The following is a 21,617-nucleotide window of genomic DNA, read 5'->3' on the forward strand; positions in this document are numbered from 1 at the left end:
CTTCAGCAGGTCAACGTCTACCTACCATGTTATGGGCTAATAAGATATTTGCTTTACCAAGCAGGTGAATAGGTGTACCCAATAAAGTGACTTCAATAAAAAACAAAATACCTAAAGCTTTAAATGTTTACATATATAAGCTTCGTTTTTAATAGTTACAATTTTGAAACAGGAATACAAAACAAATCACAACAAACCCGGCTGATGTTAAAGTTGGATTATGTAGTACAAAAATATGATATCCAGCTTAATTATACTGAATCAAATCATAACACTGGGGGCAACAGCTCGTCTAGTGCACCTTTTACATTTTTAACCCCACCCAAACTTTTTTTTTTTAAATCTCCAAATACACAGAGGCACTTGCATTACAGCTGGTTTGAAAATGTCCAAAATATACTTGATAACTGAAAAATGGAAACATTGTTGGACCCGTAAACTACAAATATTTAAAAATACACAATGAATTCAAAACACCTGCATTACTAGCAGTATGTTGAGGGAAAAGGGTACATACTGAATAACTAAGTGGATATGCAGGTTGGGTTGACGCAGTGCCACGAGTTTTTGTTTTGAGGGAAATAGCCTGTCAAAAAATATTGAGAGAAATGTATGCATGTTGTACAAGTTTGATGTTTATTTAAGAAAAACAAAACAAAACCCTGCCACCCAAATTTTGGTCATGCAGACAGATTCACTGTGAACTGCAGAGGCTAAAAGAGACAATCAGCTGAAGCTTTAAAATATGAGCTTCAAAATCTTGCGTGATACTCTTTGGATGTTTTATGGTCAACTGCGGCCATATTTGGACTAAGCTGTGGACGATCATCTCTTAAAACCTCGACAGATCACTTGAAACTGCAGATGGAGGGACAGTTTGTGTCCAGATAAAAAAGAGGAAGATTTTAGTGTGTTTTAAAGTGGTGGGCTGGTTGATTCGAGTAGTGATAATGTACTGAAGCTCAGTGACAAATAAACATTTTGCCTAAAAGCATAAGCAGAGAATGTACTGCTGTTAAAAACACAATCTTGCATAAAATGTCTAAAATGCATGCATTTAATCATGTGCATTCCTTAAAATTCAATATAAGGAAATAATGGTTTTTAAAAAAAAAATCATTTTATCCCTTTGGGGGTTTCATTTGTCTCCATAGTGGAAAAAACTAAGTAGAGGAAGACTGCCACAGCCAGGAAGAACACAAACTGAACCCACAGTGGGATCAGACGTGATGACTTTGGTGCATCTGGAACATCTTGACCTGATTTCATGGGTGGCGATTTAGCGTAGGTGCTTCTGTAAGTGGACGGAGTGTCATACATGTCGGGTCTGGAAAGGAAATCGGGGGAAATCATGCATCAGCACATAGTTAAAATTCTGCATCTCAAACTAGTATGATATCGCTTGTTTTTATCTGGCATGAAAATTGCTCCCACAAACTTTCAGTTTGATAAGAGGTCAGTGCAAAATAATTAGAGCCTCCTAAAATATTACTGGTGTGCTTTTGGACTGATGGTAAGACAGAATAAGATGCTATGCATATTCTAAATTAATGCTAAAGGAAATGTTAGATAATTTTCTGACTACATTACAAGTTATTACTCTGCATCAAAGATTAAAATTCAACTTTAGTAACGTGTGAACTTAAAAGTTTCAAATTAAAATGAATTGTATTACCAGTGCATCAAAATGTTACATTGTAGCCTGTCTAATTACACTTTCTTTTATACACTGTAATTGGTTCACTTTTAACAACACATCATTAAACACCAGAGGTGGGACCAAGTCATTGTTTTGCAAGTCTCAAGTAAGTCTCAAGTCTTTATCCTCAAGTCTCAAGTCAAGTCTCAAGTAATGTCAGGCAAGTCAGAGTCGAGTCTCAAGTCACTGGTGTAAAAGTCCGAGTCAAGTCACAAGTCTGAAACTTTGAATTTCAAGTCCTTTCGAGTCTTTAAAAAAAACAAAACGGAAAAATAATGTTGCAGTTATATGCTAAATGTAAATATTAGACCATGTAATTTTAAAATCTGTGTTTTTCTCAACACATGACAAAATAGTGAACTTAGAAAATATACACAAATTGTGAAATTGCACCTCTTTAAAATGCAGCTCAATTAAACCTAGCTCCAAGAATAATTTTCACCGACAGTTCTGAGATAAGCTGCATGTTATTCTTGGATGCGGTTGTAGGACCGGCTTTAAAATCGCATGACAAAAATATCATACACATTAAAAAAAACTGTATCACCAACGTAGCCTGGACAACATTTGCTAGTTAGATGAAGTCAGCTATCTCATCTTAGCATATTTATATGCATATTTATAATCATACGGTTCTTGGAGTGAGTGCATACACTCATGAAGTTTAGTAACTTCAGGTCACTGCAACAAGCCCAGGTACAGTTTACCGACGGATGGGTGCAGGACCTTGAAACGCACCGTGTAGAACATAGGTGTCAAACTCTGGCCCGCGGGCCAAATTTGGCCCGCAGCCTAATTACATTTGGCCCGCGAAGCCATACCAAATTACTTTCAGAGCTGGCCTACTGGTATTATACAGCTAATATATATATTGTTTAGTATTAAGCTTTGCTTGTTCCATATTCAGTTTTTCAGCAAAACGTGTTTGAGTCCATAAGAAAAGATTCATTCAATAAATATTAACGTTAGCCCGCGACTTTGTTCCAGTTTTGAAATTTGGCCCACTGTGTATTTGAGTTTGACACCCCTGGTGTAGAACGAAAGACCATCGTACGTATCATAAGTTTACCAGTCTCACAAATCGTCGTCATAAATACACATTCGTTAACCGTTTATTAATAGGACCTTTGAGCTCAACGGTAATTAATTAGTAGTGGAAATAATTTCTGGTACCCATCACAGAAATGTAGCAGTGACAACAATATTGTATGCTGTAATCGTACTGGGCAATTAGTGATACAAAAAACCTGTTTTATCCTGTGAATAAAAGTATATGTTTTTGTCAATGTACCATAATAACAGAAGCGAAACGCAATATTGTGTCAGGACAATTCACTATTTATGCACAATAAACAAAGGAGCATAGCGCGACAATTTCTGTTCAGCGCCAGACTTGCTTGTAACCTATATCACTAATTATGTTATGAAAATGACGTATTAACTACTAAAAAACACTGACCTTTGTGTAAATGCTTGGAGCAGACTAACCTATGAGCTGGAGGGTTCTGGGACGTTATATTTGATCTTTGAATGGCTGCAATCCAGACCATCCGTCGCGTCTTTGTTACTTCGGAAACATGGCTCGAACAATTTCTCTTCAACGACGTAATCCGATAACAACCGATCTCTTTACCCGTCGGCTTCCCGTGGCTGTCATGCGACCGGCTATTGCAGTTAATAATACAACAGCTTCTTGACATTTTTGTGTTTCTTTTTATCGCTGTATAACTGATTTCAATTGAAAGCCTGCGTGCGCTAGTACCGCTTGCCACGAGTTCCCAGAATCCTTTGCGGTTCTACCCGTGAATGACGTCACATTTTCAATCTCTATATAATATGCATGTTAAATTTTATATTTGGGGTAAAATATCAAGTCTTTTCAAGTAAACCGGTTCAAGTCCAATTCAAGTCCCAAGTCATTGGTGTAAAAGTCCAAGTCAAGTCACAAGTCTTAGAACATTTTTTCAAGTCAAGTCTAAAGTCATAAAGTTAATGACTCGAGTCTGACTCGAGTCCAAGTCATGTGACTCGAGTCCACACCTCTGTTAAACACCATATCTGCCTCTGAACGAGGAGGAGGTGAAAGCGTAAAATAGCAAGAACACTCAAAGAACAAATAACCAAAATCATAGACATAAGGTTTGCCCTGAATATAAGTTTCTTTCTAAATAATAATATATGATCCAAGAGTTTTGATGCGTATGGGTAGTTTCTAGGAGGGTTGGGCATTAAATGCAGCTCAATACTGTACACTATGGTGGCCTTATAAACACAAGTCAACCTCTGGATTTAACTAAGTGAATAGCAGAAACCTTTCACTAGATAATTACTGCAGTTATTAATGTGTTTCTGCTGGGAGCAGGTTATTTAGTCCTGACTGAAGCACACCCATGTCAGAAAACATATCCTGTGCTTGTGAGAAAAAACAAGATGGACCTGATGGGCCAAATTATTAGCCCTGGAGCAAGCAAAGAGAACAACTAAAGAGACTGCTGAAACTATTAAAGTTGGGTTAAAATTATTCAGAACATTATTTAAACCTGGAAGTTTTGCTTGGGAGCATAATTTGCATAATTTTATCCATGATTTGTAATCGTGGATAAAGGTCAAGTGGTTTGATGACTCCAGGTCTAACCTGCTCTCGAGGGATTGCTCATCAGGAAGAGAAGAGAGGAAGCAATGCACCCATCATGCCTAGTGCCTCCTGTACAAGCCTGTGGGGGCATTGTTATGATCTGGGGTCTAGGATCAGCACAGTTATGTGCCCAAATTAAGAGGTCAGCTGACTATCTGAATAAGTGTTATGACCAGATTTTTCCATCAGTGGATTTCCCCTCCCCTGATGACAATTCCAGTTCATCACACTGAAACTAAAAGAGTAGTTCAGGGAGCACAAGACATCATGAATCCTGACATTAACCCCACTGAGACTCTTTGAGCTATGCAGAGAAGACTTTACGCTGTGCTCCAACAATACTGTCATCAATACAGGATGTTGGCAAAAAATTAAAGCAACTCTGGATGGAAATAAATGTTGTGGGACTGCATAAGCGTATTGAAATGATGACACATCCTCACAAGGGAGCTGCCATATTAGACCATGCAGGAGGCACAGCATGAGATAACCACTCACTCCCTGTGAGCCCACGGGACAATTACCTGTGCTATTCTCATAAAAGCGCAATGGGACATCATACAGACTTTGCACTAGAGAGCTGTCAGTCTAAATGATTCTTTAATGTGACATGGATATTTTGATTTCACAACTTCAGAGCTGCAGATTCTTAAAACTAAAACCAAAGCATATCCTTGTTTTTAAAGAAGATGAAAAAAAAGCAATGATTTGAAATTCATTTAAACTCTTAACTCTTAAGGAGGTAATGTATTTTGAATGAAAAAGCATTCCGTTGCTATTTGCATTTACCCGGTGGCTTAGCATTTTGAGGTTGAAGTTTGTCTGCAAAAAAAAAGAGGTATGACCATAGATACAAAAATACTTACTCGTTACCATAACTGCTTCTGTTGTATTCAGGCTTGGGCTTCGAGTAGTTCGAGTAGGATGTCCTGTAGAGGGAGAAAAAGGTTAAAAAACAATTGTTCATGAAGGGTTTTTGTGTTTCTCCCAAAAACAGCAGTTTGTAAGACTTTCACTCACTCGTGCTGATAATCTCTCTCATTCCACTCTTGTCTGGCCCTTGGGTAAGCCCCCCTGGACAGAGACACGCAGCAGTTACTAACTTAAGATTGTTTTGTTTATTTAAATGACTGAACAACAGGGGGGATAAAAGCAGGAGAAAGGGAGTTCACAGGATGGTGGAGGATTTGTGAGAAAACTGACCTGTCACCTGAGGCTTCACTTTTGGTCTGCAAAATAGAAACAAGAAAATTATGAAATGAAATGAGTACTGTTCCAGGTCAGACAGGTATGGCATTTTGCTACGTGTAAGTACAACTAACACATTTCTGCTAGAATCAAAATGCGTCTTTTCACTCCAGAGTAATGCAAAACAATTGAGGCCCCACCTGAGGCCTGTACTACGAAGCAGCATTTCATCTTATCTACCCAACCTCAGGGTTAACTTAGCAAGCTGATAACTAGCTTTGTGTGACTGGTTCTCCTGGCTGCTGATGTTAGCCTAAATGAAGTCCAGATAATGGGAAGACAAGCATAATATCTTGAACTCGCTTTTGCAGTACAGACCTCTGGAAGGAGTGCGGAAAAGATACTTACGGGTGTCCTGTAAACATAGGTGACTTCCTCCTCTGAAAGAAAACACAAATATCATGTTCACTACACTGTTTCCTGCACATTCTTAACTCTGACTGTAGTGAATGACGTGATCAACAACCTCTCATTTGAAACAGAACAGTAAAAAGCCTAGCCAGCTGCTTGGCTTGGCTAGGTGTTTCTTTGTGTGGAAGACAAAAAACAACAACAAAAACAACTTAAATACTAAAATGAATTATTAAATGCACTAAAACCCTACAGATAAATAAATTTTTGTACTGAAAAAGACCCCACTCTTACTATCTAAAATTAATTATGAAGCTACTGTCAATCATTACCTTTTTATTTGTTTATGTCTATATGTTCAATTGCTTTAAACGAGCTTAGGACATTGTATCTTACTGGCCTGCCTTTAAATAATAAATAATATTAATAATTACACAGAAATTACTACGATGTAATTCCTTTACTAATTTATAGTCTTTGTAATTACGATAGTATAGAGTTTCCACGCCTTTTAAAGGACACGAGACAAATTTGACACATATATGAAAATGTGAATCGCACCCTCTTCTCTGTAGTAGGTTTTGTCAGGTGATGGTTTGGCTCTTTTGCCTTTAGCCATGGCCTCTTTCAGTTTCTTCTCATACAGGTTTCTCGTAGATTCTGTGAACAAACAGGATACGGGGAACCTTTATTACAGGTAAAACTATTCATCTAGGAAAGAGCTGTAAAGTTAGCTGACACGGATACTGATTCAAAAACGGGCGCATAGGAAACAGTTGTATCTGTGCCACTCACCGACCACAGGTCCGTGCTTTATTCCGTATTCATCGAGCAGGTCGCTGATTTCCTGCGCAGATTTGTCACTCAGGGAAGACATTTTCGCTTTGGCTTATTTAAAAATGTGTTATTTATCTCTCTCTGGGCTCTCCTTTCGGTTATGTTTTGCTTGTAGTTAGTTTCAGTTACCAAAAAAAGAAAATAGATAGACCTCCTCCCAACGATTATGGCTGAGCGCTTGTTTTGTTGCACGATTTGGCGGGAAGAGCCTCAGTAGAGCGTGCGGAGTCGAATGTTGGCGTGGGAACGTGGAACACCTCAAACCCCGCCCTCGTTTATTGAGCCAAATGTTTTAAAAAAATCGCACCTTAACTAAACTTTTACATGTTTCCGTTTCCGTTTGAGGAACTCTTCTTTGTTTATTTTTTTCTTCCTTTTAGTCGATTTTCTTTCCAGAACCGAAACAGCGCCACTACTGGGCTAATGTTAATAAGACTACTGAGACCGAAGTTTCTGATATAAAATGTCGACTTTTTGTTACACGAAACAGTTCACAAAAATAGAAAATGATAAAAATCTAATGATAAATAAATAAATAACATCATAATATTTAAATATTTAAACTAGTCATGTCCACATGAATTATTGAGGAAAATCTAAACGAAATCTAAAATCTTAACACTGACAGACACCAATTAGAAACTATATTCATGAATACGAATCAGCCCAATTTACAAAGAAATACAAAGAAAATATAATGTATATGATGTGCCTTAAGGTACCTTAAATATATATATATATATATATATATATATATATATATATATATATATATATATATATAAAAATGTTTTATCTTGTGAACTATAAACATGTAGGATTATAACTTCCACCTGTGTAAAAAAACAAACAAAAACAACACTTTCTTCCACTGTGAAAAACAACAATGAAACAATTGTCAAACGCAAAATCGTGTTTAAGTTCTTGAGCAGCACCACTTTACAGATAAGAATCTCCAACAGGACTCACATGAACCGGAAACCATAGTCAGAGCCCAACTTTAGCTTTTGCCTCTAACATATCTTTGTACTTCGTTCTTTTCTGGTTTATATTTGTAAACTAGAAACCATTGTTACGGAGTAAAAGGTCCCACAGGATTTCTCTCTGAGATGTTGTGGAGTGAAGTTCTTTCTACTAAACTTAATTTATTCCAGGCATGGTTGTCTTCACGAAAAAAATGGAGGACTGTTTAACCTCAGCTCAGAAAACATCACTGTGAGCATACCTTATCTGGAATTCATGCAATTTAGCATCATTTTGAACAAACACAGCTCTTTATTAAGCAAAAAATCTGCACAACGACACATACTTAACTTTACACTGCATTCTTTACAAACATGTGCGAGCACACAAACAAGTTTTAATGACCAAGGATGTTCCATAGCCCTAAAAGAAGAAAACCTGGTTGAGCCATTCTCCTTGATCCGTAGCCAACCAGAACATCAGCAGTCCCATTCCGGTCAGCACACCCATCTTCAGTATCAGCTTCATGATGCTGCCACCCTGTGGGACCAAAGTTTAAGCACGTGAACTGAAAATAACCAAATCACACAGAGCAGACATTCAGTAATGAGCTGTGATTTCACACCTTGTGTTTTTCTGTGCAGGTTTGTGTGTTGCTGAGGTCTGGCTCACTCTCTGCTAGCTGAGCTTTGGGAGGATCACAAGCAGGTTTCATTGGCAGGGTGTTGTCAGGCTCCCTTGGTTCCTGACCACAAACGAAACAATTAAGTCATGTGTTCATTTATGTGTATGCGTGCATGTCTCCACAAGCAAAAAAAAGAAGAAGATTTTCTTACATCCGATGACTCTGTGGAGCTCAGGTCCTCCCTCCCGCCGTCTGTGGAGCTGCTGAGTGACTCTTCATCACTGCAGGGAACAAGAGGAAGCAGCGTTTTGGTTGGGACGGGAAAAATAAGGTTTACACATCAGGAATTCTCCTTACCTGTCACTTTCATAGCGAATGACTTGAGACAATGGCTCTGCACAAAACTGAACTTTTATCTGCCTCCCTGAAAAATGCACAGGGGAAAACAGGTTAATTTATGAAAACGCTTTCAAAATGTTACAGAACTTATTCTGATTACATTTAGAGACTTGTCCTCAGCACTCACCTTCTCTTTCATTCTCCTCATCGCCATAAAAATCGTTGAAAGCTTTGATTCTCTTCTCTTCTTGCTCCCAGTTCCTTTCTTCTTCATAGTCCTCCCCTTCCAGCTTTCCCTGCTGAGAGATGCCAGAGGCCTCAACATTGTCGAAGAAGAAGCTGTCATCGAGGGATCCCTGGTAGGAGGGGCTTTTAATTTTGAGAACTTCACTCTGTACCTCAGAGTAGCTGATGTATTCTGGGTGGTCCTGGTTAACACCTGTGGGAGTTGTTTCTGTCATGTCTCCTGTGGTTAACAGGTATTCAGTCAGAAGGCTATCAGTATTTAATACATCAAATTCCCAGTTGAGGATATCTGCTCGATCTGCTCTGCTCGTGCCATATATCTGACTGTCGGCCGGCTGCTTGTTGTTTTCAAGCTCTTGAAGGCACCTACGAGCCCCGTCGTCATCACTGGAGCTGTAGTCGCTCTCAGATGTGTCTTCTTCATCGTCAGACTTGGTCGCGGCTGTGCTGCCTCTGTCTCCAGCTGCTACGTCCATGCTCATCAGATTCTCAGCATCCATCTCTAGATCTCTGCTGTACAGATACCCATCTTCCTTCTCATCGCTGTACTCGGCGTGGTCCATCTGTGTAATATCTTCCACAGGTCCTTCCATGAAAGCATCCTGCTGCGTGTATGAACTGCATTCAGATGTACCGGGCCCAAAATCTGGCCTGCTTTCCTGATTTTTTGTCCCATATTCTGCATATTCACAGGAAGAAAAGTCTGAGGGGTAATCTGCAAAGCTCTCACCTGCCTCTTGGTGCTCATCCCCTGAGAAATCTTTCATTTTCTCTGCATATTCCCCTTTATCACTTTCACCAGTGAGCTCCTGCAGATTTTGCAAGGATATGCAAGGAAACTCTGAACTAGCTTCCTCAGGATCATCCCCGTAAATGTTTTCCACCTCTTCCTCCTCCTCAAGAGGCTGTCCGATAACATTTTCCTCCTGTTCGATTTTCATGCCCTCACACTCAGAATCAGATGATGTGTCTTCTTCTTCTTCTTCTTCTTCTTCTTCTTCTTCTTCTTCTTCTTCTTCTTCTTCTTCTTCTTCTTCTTCTTCTTCTTCTTCTTCTTCTTCTTCTTCTTCTTCTTCTTCTTCTTCTTCTCCTCCTTCTTCTTTTTCTTCTTCTTCGCTTTCTCCCTTGTCCTCTCCTACCTCTGCAGCTTTTATCACAGTCTCATTGCCTCGGTCAGGGAATCTTTCCAAATAGGACACGTCCCTGTCGCACTCAGCCTCACCTCGCTCCTCGTTTCTAACTTGAGGGTTTTCAGCATCCTCCGGGGCCAGAGGTTGTCCCTCAGCAAAGATCTCGTCCTCCTTATCGCTGTCGTTGAACTCATCACTGCAGCGCACTGACATCAACAAATCCCCTGATGTCTCTGCCACTCCTATGTCCTCTTCCACACCCTCATCATCTTCTCCAGAGACGGAGCCTTCGTGCGCAGAATCTCCATCTGAGCTCATGTAATCCTCCTCTGCTGTTTTGCCACCGTCCACGGCACCGATCCCCTCACCTTTAAAATCCTCCTCATCTGTTTCATTGTCCGACTGCTCTTCGTAAACATTTTCAACCGTCTCTTTGGTTTCAAACAGAGCTGCCGCTTCACCTGTTGCTTCCTGGAGCAGTGCCGCCTCTTTATTGTTTGTTGTTAGGTTTTCTGTCCCGTCTTCATCAGACTTTTCTTCAAAAGTTAAATTCTCAAAGTCCAAATCTTCGTCCGGGAATGGAGGAACAGATGTCTCTGTAAAAACAGCATAATCTGAATAGTAATCTTAAAAACAAACAAACAAAAAAATGCAAAAAAAGTAATATATGTGTATCTATAAATGCCAGAAATAACCACATATGTATATCTTACCTGAAAATGCATCTGTTAGGAGATCAGTAAAATCTTCCATCTTTACAAAGACAAAACCAATAACTTATCTTAGAAGTTATATCGAGACAAAAAACTTAATGCATTGGCACAGATAATCTCTCGTCTCAGAAAGGAAGAGCGCACGAAGTAACTCTCATCTGTTGTAGCTACAAGCAGCTTCCTGTCAAACAGACCGTGCAGAGGTTACATATTTAAACTGAAACATTCAGTGAAATGCACGACACAGAGTCTCCACGTGATGTTTACCTACCATCAAGAATGAAGATTTAAGATGATTTTCTCAGGTTCCTCTGGAAAGCAAAGTCCAAAAGTGATGTTTTGTGTTTTCGCGTTGCTGCAGGAACGTACCTTCATGAGCTCATGAAATGATGTCAGCTTTGATGTGGTTTTGGTTTCAGGGGCAGAATATAAACTCCAGCAGTGAAGCACACAGTTCTTACTTGCTGAAAAAACTCGAGTTTATTGGTGCAACTGAGAGGAGTGCAGTGCCAGTTTAGGATCATTATAAAAAACAAAAAAACAAAAACATAGCTCTGTATTTTGTTGGTTCACATCATCCACTCATTAAAATCAAGCAAAACACTGCAAAAACATTAGTGATTGGTTTACAGCTCATGGCGGAGGAAGTAGCGGTGGTTGGCCTTCAGGTCAACTTCTACAGGAAAATGGTCGCTGACCTCAAGAGCCTGACGTGTCAAAAGAACAGAACAAAAGGTGAAGTTAAGTCAGAAAATGAACTCGAGGGAGGGGTTTCTTTTGAGAGGTTTACCTCTGCCTCAGTTAGATGGAAACGCTCTTTAAAGTTGAAGGGCTGAGCTGAAGCTGGGACTACACTGGAAACAACCTCCGGTCCGTGCACGATGATCCTGTTTCACAATGAGGAAACTTTATAGTTGGGCATAAGAAACTCCAATATATGTGCACCAAGTCACTGTAGACACCGACCTGTCGTAGGCACAGTGTGTCTTCTCCCTGACGGTGGTGTCTTGCTCGTCTCCGATTAGCCAGTGAAATTTGGGGTCACTCCTCAGGCGCATGGCTCTCCATCCTTTGGTGGTGATGTAGCTGCACCCAGCGTTCAAGTCACCTAAGATGATCACATTCTGAAAGCACGCCATTAAAGGGAAGTTAAAAAAAATCATGAAAATTCTTACAAACAACATGATGAGGAACCAAGATCTTGCTAAAGAAAGCAAAAGGGATTAAACGATGTGTTTCAACCTACATCTGTCTTCCACTTCTTGTAAATCCTTTTGAAGACAGCGTACAGTTCATCGAGCTCCTTCATGGCGGTTTTCGGACTGGTGTGCTGCCCTATCAGGACAAAATCCTTCACCACTGAAAACAAAAAACATCACAAAGCGCCGCGGTCCAGTCTGACTGTGTGTCTCTCATTCAGACCTCCAAATTCAACAAAGGTGCAATTTCTCTGTGACGTTGATGGCTGCGTGAACTTTGCTGGATCTTTATTCACCTTTGATCAAGGTGAGCTTTAGTAGCAGCACAATTGTTTACAGTGTAACAAGATTCACTGAAGATTAACCTACAAGGTTATAACCCAACACTAACAGTCTGTGACACCTCTGGAACAGTGGCTCATCGTTAACATTGTTGTGAAGCAAATAATTAGAAAGCAAAAATCATTTAGAAGCCAGAGAACCTAATCATAAATCATTAAGTCGTTTAGATTTGCCTAGAGAAAACGATTCTGGATGACAAGTCAGAATCATTTTTTACTTTTGCCAGCACAAAGCTCTTTGAAGTTTCATGTTTTTCCCCCTTTTAACCTTACATGTAGTGGGGGAGTGAAAGTGGATGATGAAGGGCCCTCTGGAGAAAACATCAGTTTCATTGGTCCCCTTTCCTTCGAGTTTAGGGTACTGATAATGCTCTTTGACCTTCAGCACATTGCTCCTGTAAGTCATGGGAGAGGAAAGCACACTAGGTTTAGCCTGATCATATAAGGAAACGGCTCAAATGCAATGGGAAATACAGCATGAATTACCTGTAAATGTAGACATATTGCTCCTTATAGGCCTTCCTCCCGAGCCTTTCGCTTTCCACGTAAGAGTAGGGGTTGTATTTGTCAAACCTGGTTAGAAAATAACATCAAAATTAAAGTTGGTCAGTGTTATTAAATGACACAGAAGATTCACCACATAAGCCTTGTACCTGTTAAGATCCTTAACCAAAGCTTGTATTACTTCTCCTTTAGAGTCTCGGACCTCCTGAATGAGACACAAGTCACACCGAGAAAGAATCTTGGGAGCAAAAGCAGAAAAAACAAAGATCCATCAGCTTTGTTCAGCTATCAATCTAGGTGTTTTTGTAGACACATAGTACCTTTAGCAGAATCCCCATAACCTTCTTGTTGTTTGCCTTGGATTCTCCAAAGCTCTGAATATTAAAAGCACAGATTTTAAGGGACGACGTGACATCCAGCAAACACAGCCCAACAACAAACAGCAGCCCTGTGGTCCTCATCGTGCTCTGCAAGCACAAAGAAAGTTTGCAAGAGCCTCACTTGTCATGTTTTAAAGTACGCTACAGAAATCTTCAGCCCCTTACCTTCAGTGCGTTTGTCACCGGGAGACTGATCTCAGGCCAGCAAAGAGCCATCTCTTCAGTGACCACGGGAACATACAGGTAAATGTGGGCGGGGGAGTCAGGGGGTGCAGATGTGTGGTGGATATGCTGTGTCAGCGCCTACTGAGAATGGAGCTGTATCTGGAACAGTTAAAAGCACCATAATGAACAATGACTCCGTCCAACTCAGAGAGCTCAGCTCTGAGTGCGTTTTGTCTCCAAGTTTGAGCGTAATCAGACAATAGATGCGGTCATGTGTCATGTCCGCTTCATGAACATGTGTGTAGAACAAATCCTCCTGTCAGTTTGGCAGCTGGTAATTACCACACGGTGCTGTTAAAAAGAACATTCTGATGACTGGTGCAGTTTTTACTGTGATGGCTCTGCCAGTGTGAGGCAGAGTGTGCAAGAGCACTCTTATAGGTGTAAAATAGACAGTGTTTTCTTTTTCTTTTTGGGACTACAGATGAAATCCGCATAGAGTGCCATTAAAATGGGATGAGCACTCTTAAAAATAGCACAAAGAAAACAGTTTATGTACGTTTTGTGTGTATGTGTTGTTATATTTTAACATTGTTTTGTCTTTTGTGGCTTTTCTTATTGTTGTTGCTTTAGTACCTTCCAGTAATTGTTCTATATTACACAGCAAAGCATTTAATATGATGCAGTTAACATTTACATGTATAAAATGGGCCAGCGCAGTGCAGTGGTTAGCACTGTTACGTCCCACCATTTAAATTCCTGATTGAAGCCTCCTGGTTGCCCGAGGCCTTTCTGCATGGAGGTTGTTCCAGTGACTCGGGCTTCCTCCTGCAGTCTAACGAACATTAGGTTATATGTGATTCTAAATTGGCTGTGGATTTGAGAATGTGTGGGATCTGTTCAGGGTTTTCCTCCCCCATCGTCCCCATGAGCTTAAGTGGATAAGTAGCTAAGAAAATTAGCCACAGATTTATAAAATCATTTTTTTTGCTTAATATGATGCCTTTTATAAATTAAACAACCTGAGAATCTGAAATAGTTTTACAGCATTACACATCAATAATAATGACCCAGTGTTTTATATAAATAATGTAACTGGGAGGATTCATTTTGCTGCAGAGTGAATACTTACATACTTGCACTCTCTGGCCACTTTATTAGGTACACATTGCTAATACTGGGTTGGGCCTTCTCTTCTGTCTAGATCTGTAGTAATTCCTCATGGCACAGACTCAACAAGGTGCTGGAAACATTCCTCAGAAACATGATGACATCTACATTTGTTGGCTGTACACGCATGATGTGAATCACAAGTTCCACCACGTCCCAGTGGTGACTGTGGAGCGTGGTGACGCTGACATCTCGTATGTTCAGAGATGCTCTCCTGTATACCTTGGTTGTGTGCAGAAAAATCCCAGTAGATAAATGGTTTCTGAAGTACTCAGACCAGCCCATCTCGCACCAACAACCATGCCACAAAGTCACTTAATGCCCTTTCTTTGACATTGTGATGCTCGGTTTGAACTTCAGCTGGTTGCCTTGACCATGCCTGCATGCCTGAATGCGTTCAGTGGCTACCATGTGACTGATGTATTACCACATGTGACTTGGAAGATTAGATATTTGAATTAATGTGCAGTGGAACAAGTGTACCTAATAAAGTGGCCAGTGAGAGTATATAACTAATGAATGAATATGCTCTTAAGTAAGATGTGGTGGTGTTACTCTCAGTAAACTGAAGGACCTTAAAATGTCCTGCTGAATATATTAATTTAAAAAATAAACTTTAATGAAAATTATAGTTTACCTACAAAGTAGCTCATTGCTGTCAAAATAGAAATGACGCTCATTCCACTGACACACAGGTATGAAACTCACACTCCTGTCATCCTCTATGATCTCAAACTGGTTATGACTCCATCAAAAATAGCTTACATTCTGGTTAACCACCTCTTCTCTCTCAAACCTCCCAAATACAAAAAATCTTGTGTGTTCTCTGAACAAAAAACAATTATATGTATATATATATATATATATATATATACTAGTGTAAAACACTGTTTAAGGTCGTGACCTGAGATCAGTTTAATGTATCGTGATTTACATTTGCCCTTTCTTGGGGGCACACTGCATCTCACGCTATATATGCTGTGACATGTTTCAGTAATTCAAGACTAAATAAATCAGTCATTTACAGTATAAAAGACACGTTTTATTTTCCGCTGTTCTCATAGTTAAACTCACAGTCTCTTAAAATGCAACATTTTCCAACAGTTTGGGCAAATTTAAAATAAGCATTGCCGAGTTTCTTTACTTGCACTGGAACTTTTTGCTCACTTGTCCCCAACACCAACCCGACGCAGCCTCACAAACATCACACAAACACCGAGTTCCAAGTCGAAAGAGTTTTTAAATACAAAAATGTCAACAAATTACATTCTATATAAATCTAATTTTGACATAAAGCAACAAAACGTCAACAAAAAACAAGATTTGGAGCAATGTCATATTGGTCTGAAGCAGCCCGAGTGTCGAGGAGAGGCCATTTTCATGAGATAATCTTCAATACGTGTCTCTATGTCTGAGTACAGGTCCTCAACTTGCTCCCTGAAAGGCGGATGCCACAGCCACAGCATTACGACCCCTGCTACAGTGAGGAGTAAAAGGAAGAACAAGCACAGCTTCCACCAGGATCCACACGGTGTCTAAACAGGAAGAAAAGAAATAATTTAGTCAGGTGGATATTAAATCATCAGCAGGCAATGATAACTCATGTGCATGAGCAGCTGCTCAGCTGGTTACTGCAGGGCAGCTGAAGCAAACTGATAGTGTTGAAAAGCATAGTGGGGCAGAGTGTTAGAATTATGTAGTGGTTTAATTACTGGCTGATAATATAAAGGCAATGAGAGCTTTCGAGTGCTGCAAGGGCATTAAGTCTCCCTTAAATGATCTCACACACACTCTACTCACTGGTCCCCTGCGGCGGTGGCTGAGCTGCCGGAGTTCGTCTCTGCACTGCGACAGCCGGGCCTGGCTGGACTGACACTCCTGCTCCATAGCGTGCAGCTCTGCCTGCAGCTCCTCACACTGCACGCACACAATAAAGAGCGTGAACATGCAGAAATGCTCAAAATGCACTCTAAATGCTGGTGATCCTCAGACAGGCACTTTTCAAAATGTACTTGCATGCGTGTTAGCACTGTGGTTGGAATGCAAACATACTGCACACGATTACCTTGTATATAAGACAAAAACAAATAATAGGGGTAATATTTTTACCTGCGCCTGTTAGTGACTTTGTGAAACACCTAGCTGGGACATTCCTTGTGTGGCAAGCTTGGATTAAAGAGTCAGACTTGTGAATGAGCTACAGTTTACTGTAATGTCCATGTTTTACCTCTCTCTCTTTGAGCTGGAGTTTCTCCTGAGTGTGGCGGAGCTGGTCCTCCAGCTGAGAGTCTCTCCTCACCGTCAGCCGAGGCTCAGGTTCCTGTGACGCCAGACACTCCTGCATCATGAAGTCTTGACTCTCCTCTTCGCCATCTAGGGCACCGAAAATATTATAAACATATTGAATGTGCACTATTTAACAATAATCCTAAAAAACACCAAACGTGATGTCTTGCCTCTGAGTTGCTGGATTTCTTCTCTTAGGGTCTGGTTGTCTTCCTCCAGCAGACAAATGTTGTACTGTAGGTCCTGCTTTTCTTGTCTCAATGAAAGCATCTCATCTCTCAGCTCACGCTCTCTGGCTCTGCACAGCTGATAATTCAAGAAATAAATTCACATTTCTAACATTTATAATTAAACTTTTGACCGCGCACTCATGCACGTTGTCACAACCTAACATACCTCCACTTGGCTGTGCAGCTGTTGCAGCTGTTCATTACTGAGGTGCTGGCTCTCCCTGAGTTTTCCAGAGCTCAGCTTCAGCTCCTCATGAAGGCTTTGCCATTTCAGGGCCTCTGCCTTTGCTGTAATTAGCGCTTCCTGTTGACACAAAATGTAATGTTTTTAAAAAGAAAAGTCATCTGCAAATACTCAAATTAGGAAACTTGCTTCCAGGTCACCAGATGCTGAGTCTATCAACTAAAAGGCAAACAAACTGAAACCTCAGTGACATTTGTTTCTTTTTTGTGTGGTAAAACAGAGAAAAAAAAAGATTTTTGACCTGCAGAGTCTCAGCCTTGCTGAGGGCCTCAGTTTTCTCCTGTGTGGCCTTCTGCAGGGCAATCAAGGCCTTCTCTTCATATACCATCCTCTGCTTTTCCATCTGTACCACCAGCTTCTTTACACCATCTTTTGGAAACTTCTGCAGGGACACAACACTGCTGAGTTAGTTGTTAACACCCAGTGAGATCCAGATCAAAACCACAGAGACTCACACTTAAGATGCTACACTATCACCCTGTGACAGAATAATGCCAGAGCAAGGCTAGTTACTGGAAAGAGTAAATGTCTGACTTCTTGGACAGTAAATAAATAATAACAACAGCAACAAATCACCACCAAGATATTGTAAAAATTAGTGTGGTTTTTACAGACTAAATTACACTCACCTGCAGACAAGCTTGCAGCTGCGCCTCCAAAGCCTTGATCTTGTTTCTCAGCAGATCTTCACTGCAGCGAGACTGTGTGGGTTAGAGAGGAAATGAATGACTGTCACGCTCTAACCTGCAGATGGAAAATGAATGGTTCATGTGCCAAAAAGCTGTGACAGCGCGTTGTTTCTCCGAACGCAGGTGCATAAGGGGAACTCGAAGCAACAGTGAGCCTCAAGGGAGATCACAATATCTGCGTGTGATACAACGCACTTTGTTATAAGTGCAAAAAAGACCCCTCATGATAACATACCTCAGTGAGAAACAACAGGTGGAAGACCTAAATAAATGAGACTGAATAAACTGTAGATCAGGTTAGCTGCTAAAACAAAATCTAAAGAGGAAACAAAACTAAAAACAACATCAATATTTTCCTTTCATTCATTGCAACCAGAGTAGCCAAAAGAGATGTAAAGAGGATGCATAGCACCTTTAACAGCTACTGAGTGGCACACCCTTCCTGTATAAGAACGACAGCTTGCACTCGTCCTATGCAGTATAGAATTGCGCGGAAGCAGGAAGCTCCAAACCACAGACTGCACAGGCCTTCCTGACACAGCCGTAATATCAGCCAGTGCACCAGAGCAGAAAGAAAAACAGTGTGGCCTTATAAAGTGCGAAATGTGTGTTATTCGATGCGTGTAAACAGAGGGAGAGCCTTACTGTCCATATTTTGTTGGATGAGTTCACGAGGTTTGTCGTGCTCTCCTGGAGTTCAGCCAGCTTCTTCTTCATCACATCTTCTCTCCACAGAGCCTCCTGCCAGAAACCCAGCAGCAGGAGAAAGAGTTACACTAACGCACAAAGACAGTTTTCATCTGCTTTGGACTGCACAGGTCATCGGGTCCTTATGTAGCATCAGAGCACATTAATAAATGTATTACTTAATATTGAAAGCAGTAGTGATGACAGATCAAATGTGATGAGAGCTTAACCGTTTAAAACCAAGCGTATTATATCCGATTAGTGAGTTTTGTGAGTTTTTGACTTCTACATCATCAACGTGATAATTTTTCTTCCCCCCAAAAATAAAATAAATTGCACTTTACAGTTTTAAGGAATAAATTGCAAAAATAAGCCTAATGTAGCTAATATGATACAACTTTAACCTCTAATTATTATTTCTTATTTCAGAAGGGCCACTAAACACAAAAAATTTGACTTTTCTGGCATCTATTCCTACGTTCAGGCTTTAAAACCTTAAAGGATTCATGAATCACAGGATGATTTTAGGATAAATATTGTTTGCTTACCTGTAGGTAGTCAGCTAATTTCTGAATATCCTATTAGGAGAGAGATAAGAGACAGTAAAAACAGTAGAGCTTTATAATTAAAGAAAAAACTTTTGCATCAGATTATAGAGCATCTATTTCCCCTCAGATTAGCCTAAACTTTATTTCGACTAATCATGTCGTGTGACGCTTACCTGACTCGACCCTAGCCCTCACCTGTGGCCTGTGCTCCCACGCCTTTTAATCTGTCACCTAATTCTAAAACAGCAGGACTGTGAAACTTACTGATTCTTTAACGGTGATGAGTCCGGACCTGCACAGAGGACAGTTTCTCATCAGAGAGAGAAGACATCAGAGATGCTTTTGCAGTAAAATCGCGGTTTAAAGGTTAAACTAGAATTAAATGAGACTCACTCTGTCTGCACGCCGGTCTCTCTCAGTATCTTTTTCTGAAGAATGCTTTCAGTTTGTACAGATGATTTCTGGTAAATCTTCTCTGTTTTGATGAGTGTTTTTGTGGTTGTCTTTTGTGCTGTATGTGGAGAAAAACAAGGCATGATTCAACAGTCCCTGGTCAAGATGTTTTGCGCTTGGCACGATGATTTATTCTTTTTACCGTTTACACTCGTGTCCTTTTTATGAATACTCTTCACCCTGTGCTGCTCTGATTCCTTCACAGATGGCGTGGAGGTAGGTGTTTGCTTCTTTGCATGACTTTTGTCCTGCTTCATCACTGTTATCTGTTCTGACCACAGTGAGGCCTGAGGGAATGAGAGGAGAGCGACGGGGAAGGCATTATTCACAGCAGACCTATGAAGACATAAATCTGATCTGGTGATAAATGTGCCAAATTGATGCAATCTTTTACCCATGTGCTGGTGCTTGGATCACTGCTTATGCTGCTGTTTGGTGTCAAAACCATGGGCGGATATCCTTTAGCATTCTCGGTGTTTGTTGAGCTTGAACTGTAATACTTCATTGAAAATATCTGTGAGGGAGAATTTCTTCTCGATGAGCCTTCACGCCACACTGGGCTCACCGATCTCCTCCTCAGAAACTCCAACTGCCTCTTCTCTTTCAGTTCTTTCTTTATCTGCCAGGTGGTACTGTCTCTGGGAGGGCTGCGGCATGAAGTCACATTGTTACGTCCTCGCAGGTACTCACGCTTCTCTGCTCTGATGTCCAATATTCGGTCAAAGTGTTTCTCCGGCGAGAGTTGGAATCCACTGATGGTCAGGGCGTCCATGGCAGCTCCCCTGGCTGTTATGTCGCCTCAAGCCTGCGAGGACAGCGTGGCTTATCAGGAAACTGGTTACAGTCATTCACAAAGATCAAATTCATGGCATGTTATTAGCTGAGTACTATCAAGTGATGTTGCGAGTAGCTAAAAAACAGCTTTCTTTTAAGTTGCAGAAACATTGTGATGTCTAAAGGTTATAAATGAAGAAACTCAAACTGCTACTTACTTTAAAGAAAAGGTCTGAAATGTAGCTTCCTACCAGGGTTGGTGTAAATGAGAATTTTTCAAGTATTTATGATATTTTTATTCTGGAGAGACTTAAACAAAGAAAAGTTATGTGTATGATGAGGTCATGCTGCAAACTGATGTGAGCCGTATACGCATTAAAAGTAAACTGCCAAAAGTGCCTGATGTTTAGAAAGCTGTGTGTGTGGAGCAGAGGCGGTTGCAATAGTAGCTCAGAAATACTAATGCAGAAGCTGAACCTTACAGGAGAAGCCCCTTAATTACAGGGTGAAGCACTTCTCATCGATAGACTAGGCCCTGGCACCTGCAAGATGATAAAGCGAGGACAAACTGCTGCTTATTAAGCAGGAAACCATGGTTGAGCCTTACCTACTGGGCCATCTCATTCAGTGGTGAGAGCGCTTCATGAGGTTGTTGATAAGTCATCCATTTTCTCACTCTTCTGAAATAGTGCCGGGTTTTTTTTCGTGCCTGTGTTTCACATGTAGCTGTTTCTGTTGAGCATAGTTTTTACAGGAAGTGAAGAGAACCACAGCGTCATATGTTCCTCTATCTCACCAGCCACTCACACAAAACTGATGCCATACACGGGTGGGCCTCAAGATTACAGACTACACAACTAATTCCCCCTGTGTGCAGCCTGGGATAAAACACTTGGGAGATTGGTGTGTGCGTGTCCTTTATTAGATGAGTAATTTTATTATTAGCAAATGATGCATGTGGGCTTGAACACTTTCATTAGTTAGTTTTCTTGTGCATGCTTGTGTGTATGTAACAGTTAACTTACATAACAATAACACTAAATAGCAGTTTGGCTTCATATTCTGTGTGGTGCCGTTTTTGTTTAAAGTCAGCAACCTTTCAAGATGAATTGATCCAGAAAACTTGATCTTATCATAAAAAATGACCCCAAATTCTCTGCA

The 21,617-nt window shown here is 40.6% G+C and overlaps 4 protein-coding genes across 6 annotated transcripts; all 4 read right to left on the minus strand.

Annotated features, from left to right (window-relative positions):
• Positions 1–118: 118 nt before the first annotated feature.
• Positions 119–7,076, minus strand: LOC113013906 (emerin). Its single transcript, XM_026155137.1, has 7 exons — positions 6,729–7,076; positions 6,495–6,593; positions 5,931–5,962; positions 5,538–5,563; positions 5,355–5,408; positions 5,201–5,263; positions 119–1,327 (listed from the first exon to the last, which is right to left on the minus strand). Exons 1-7 carry the CDS (start codon positions 6,808–6,810, stop codon positions 1,117–1,119), a joined length of 567 nt encoding a protein of 188 aa, XP_026010922.1. The 5' UTR covers positions 6,811–7,076; the 3' UTR covers positions 119–1,116.
• A 946-nt stretch (positions 7,077–8,022) lies between these two features.
• LOC113013934 (uncharacterized) lies at positions 8,023–9,957 on the minus strand. The gene is made up of 5 exons (XM_026155170.1): positions 8,885–9,957; positions 8,716–8,782; positions 8,570–8,639; positions 8,359–8,478; positions 8,023–8,273 (listed from the first exon to the last, which is right to left on the minus strand). The coding sequence occupies exons 1-5, from the start codon at positions 9,882–9,884 to the stop codon at positions 8,157–8,159; spliced, it is 1,374 nt and encodes a 457-aa protein (XP_026010955.1). The 5' UTR covers positions 9,885–9,957; the 3' UTR covers positions 8,023–8,156.
• A 79-nt stretch (positions 9,958–10,036) lies between these two features.
• On the minus strand, positions 10,037–13,517 carry dnase1l1l (deoxyribonuclease I-like 1-like). 3 transcript variants are annotated; one of them, XM_026155174.1, is made up of 11 exons: positions 13,376–13,517; positions 13,151–13,204; positions 12,980–13,068; positions 12,813–12,899; positions 12,600–12,721; positions 12,033–12,145; positions 11,753–11,910; positions 11,577–11,673; positions 11,058–11,493; positions 10,787–10,967; positions 10,037–10,669 (listed from the first exon to the last, which is right to left on the minus strand). In XM_026155174.1, the coding sequence occupies exons 1-9, from the start codon at positions 13,424–13,426 to the stop codon at positions 11,413–11,415; spliced, it is 852 nt and encodes a 283-aa protein (XP_026010959.1). In that variant the 5' UTR covers positions 13,427–13,517; the 3' UTR covers positions 10,037–10,669; positions 10,787–10,967; positions 11,058–11,412. The 3 variants fall into 3 exon arrangements, with proteins under 3 accessions (XP_026010959.1, XP_026010958.1, XP_026010956.1); XM_026155173.1 differs by having other exon boundaries at positions 10,787–10,826; positions 13,151–13,297; XM_026155171.1 differs by having other exon boundaries at positions 13,151–13,297.
• Positions 13,518–15,565: 2,048 nt separating this feature from the next.
• Positions 15,566–21,349, minus strand: traf3ip3 (TRAF3 interacting protein 3). Its single transcript, XM_026153648.1, has 14 exons — positions 21,064–21,349; positions 20,077–20,487; positions 19,825–19,969; positions 19,623–19,740; positions 19,494–19,521; positions 19,230–19,259; positions 18,640–18,735; positions 17,935–18,006; positions 17,547–17,687; positions 17,228–17,365; positions 17,002–17,137; positions 16,773–16,918; positions 16,346–16,462; positions 15,566–16,080 (listed from the first exon to the last, which is right to left on the minus strand). The coding sequence occupies exons 2-14, from the start codon at positions 20,452–20,454 to the stop codon at positions 15,880–15,882; spliced, it is 1,746 nt and encodes a 581-aa protein (XP_026009433.1). The 5' UTR covers positions 20,455–20,487; positions 21,064–21,349; the 3' UTR covers positions 15,566–15,879.
• Positions 21,350–21,617: the final 268 nt, after the last annotated feature.

The sequence above is a fragment of the Astatotilapia calliptera genome, chromosome 20 (genome assembly GCF_900246225.1).
Source record: "Astatotilapia calliptera chromosome 20, fAstCal1.2, whole genome shotgun sequence".
In the NCBI taxonomy this organism is placed as follows: Eukaryota; Metazoa; Chordata; class Actinopteri; order Cichliformes; family Cichlidae; genus Astatotilapia; species Astatotilapia calliptera.

What these genes read in the sequence shown, in the direction of transcription:
- LOC113013934 (XM_026155170.1), bottom strand. Translation starts at nt 9,884, where the DNA reads ATGAAAATCGAACAGGAGGAAAATGTTATCGGACAGCCTCTTGAGGAG. An exon ending in ATTCGCTATGAAAGTGACAG is followed by an intron (nt 8,640 to 8,715) that starts GTAAGGAGAATT and finishes TGTTCCCTGCAG; the next exon opens with TGATGAAGAGTCACTCAGCA. An exon ending in GCTCCACAGAGTCATCGGAT is followed by an intron (nt 8,479 to 8,569) that starts GTAAGAAAATCT and finishes GTTTGTGGTCAG; the next exon opens with GAACCAAGGGAGCCTGACAA.
- LOC113013906 (XM_026155137.1), bottom strand. Translation starts at nt 6,810, where the DNA reads ATGTCTTCCCTGAGTGACAAATCTGCGCAGGAAATCAGCGACCTGCTC. An exon ending in AGTGAAGCCTCAGGTGACAG is followed by an intron (nt 5,409 to 5,537) that starts GTCAGTTTTCTC and finishes GTCTCTGTCCAG; the next exon opens with GGGGGCTTACCCAAGGGCCA. An exon ending in AGAAGCAGTTATGGTAACGA is followed by an intron (nt 1,328 to 5,200) that starts GTAAGTATTTTT and finishes TTTCCTTTCCAG; the next exon opens with ACCCGACATGTATGACACTC.
- dnase1l1l (XM_026155173.1), bottom strand. Translation starts at nt 13,426, where the DNA reads ATGGCTCTTTGCTGGCCTGAGATCAGTCTCCCGGTGACAAACGCACTG. An exon ending in CGGTGACAAACGCACTGAAG is followed by an intron (nt 13,298 to 13,375) that starts GTAAGGGGCTGA and finishes TTGTGCTTGCAG; the next exon opens with AGCACGATGAGGACCACAGG. An exon ending in TCCATCTAACTGAGGCAGAG is followed by an intron (nt 11,494 to 11,576) that starts GTAAACCTCTCA and finishes TTGACACGTCAG; the next exon opens with GCTCTTGAGGTCAGCGACCA.
- traf3ip3 (XM_026153648.1), bottom strand. Translation starts at nt 20,454, where the DNA reads ATGGACGCCCTGACCATCAGTGGATTCCAACTCTCGCCGGAGAAACAC. An exon ending in AGCTGCAAGCTTGTCTGCAG is followed by an intron (nt 17,688 to 17,934) that starts GTGAGTGTAATT and finishes GTGTCCCTGCAG; the next exon opens with AAGTTTCCAAAAGATGGTGT. An exon ending in GCCACCGCCGCAGGGGACCA is followed by an intron (nt 16,081 to 16,345) that starts GTGAGTAGAGTG and finishes CTTCCTGTTTAG; the next exon opens with ACACCGTGTGGATCCTGGTG.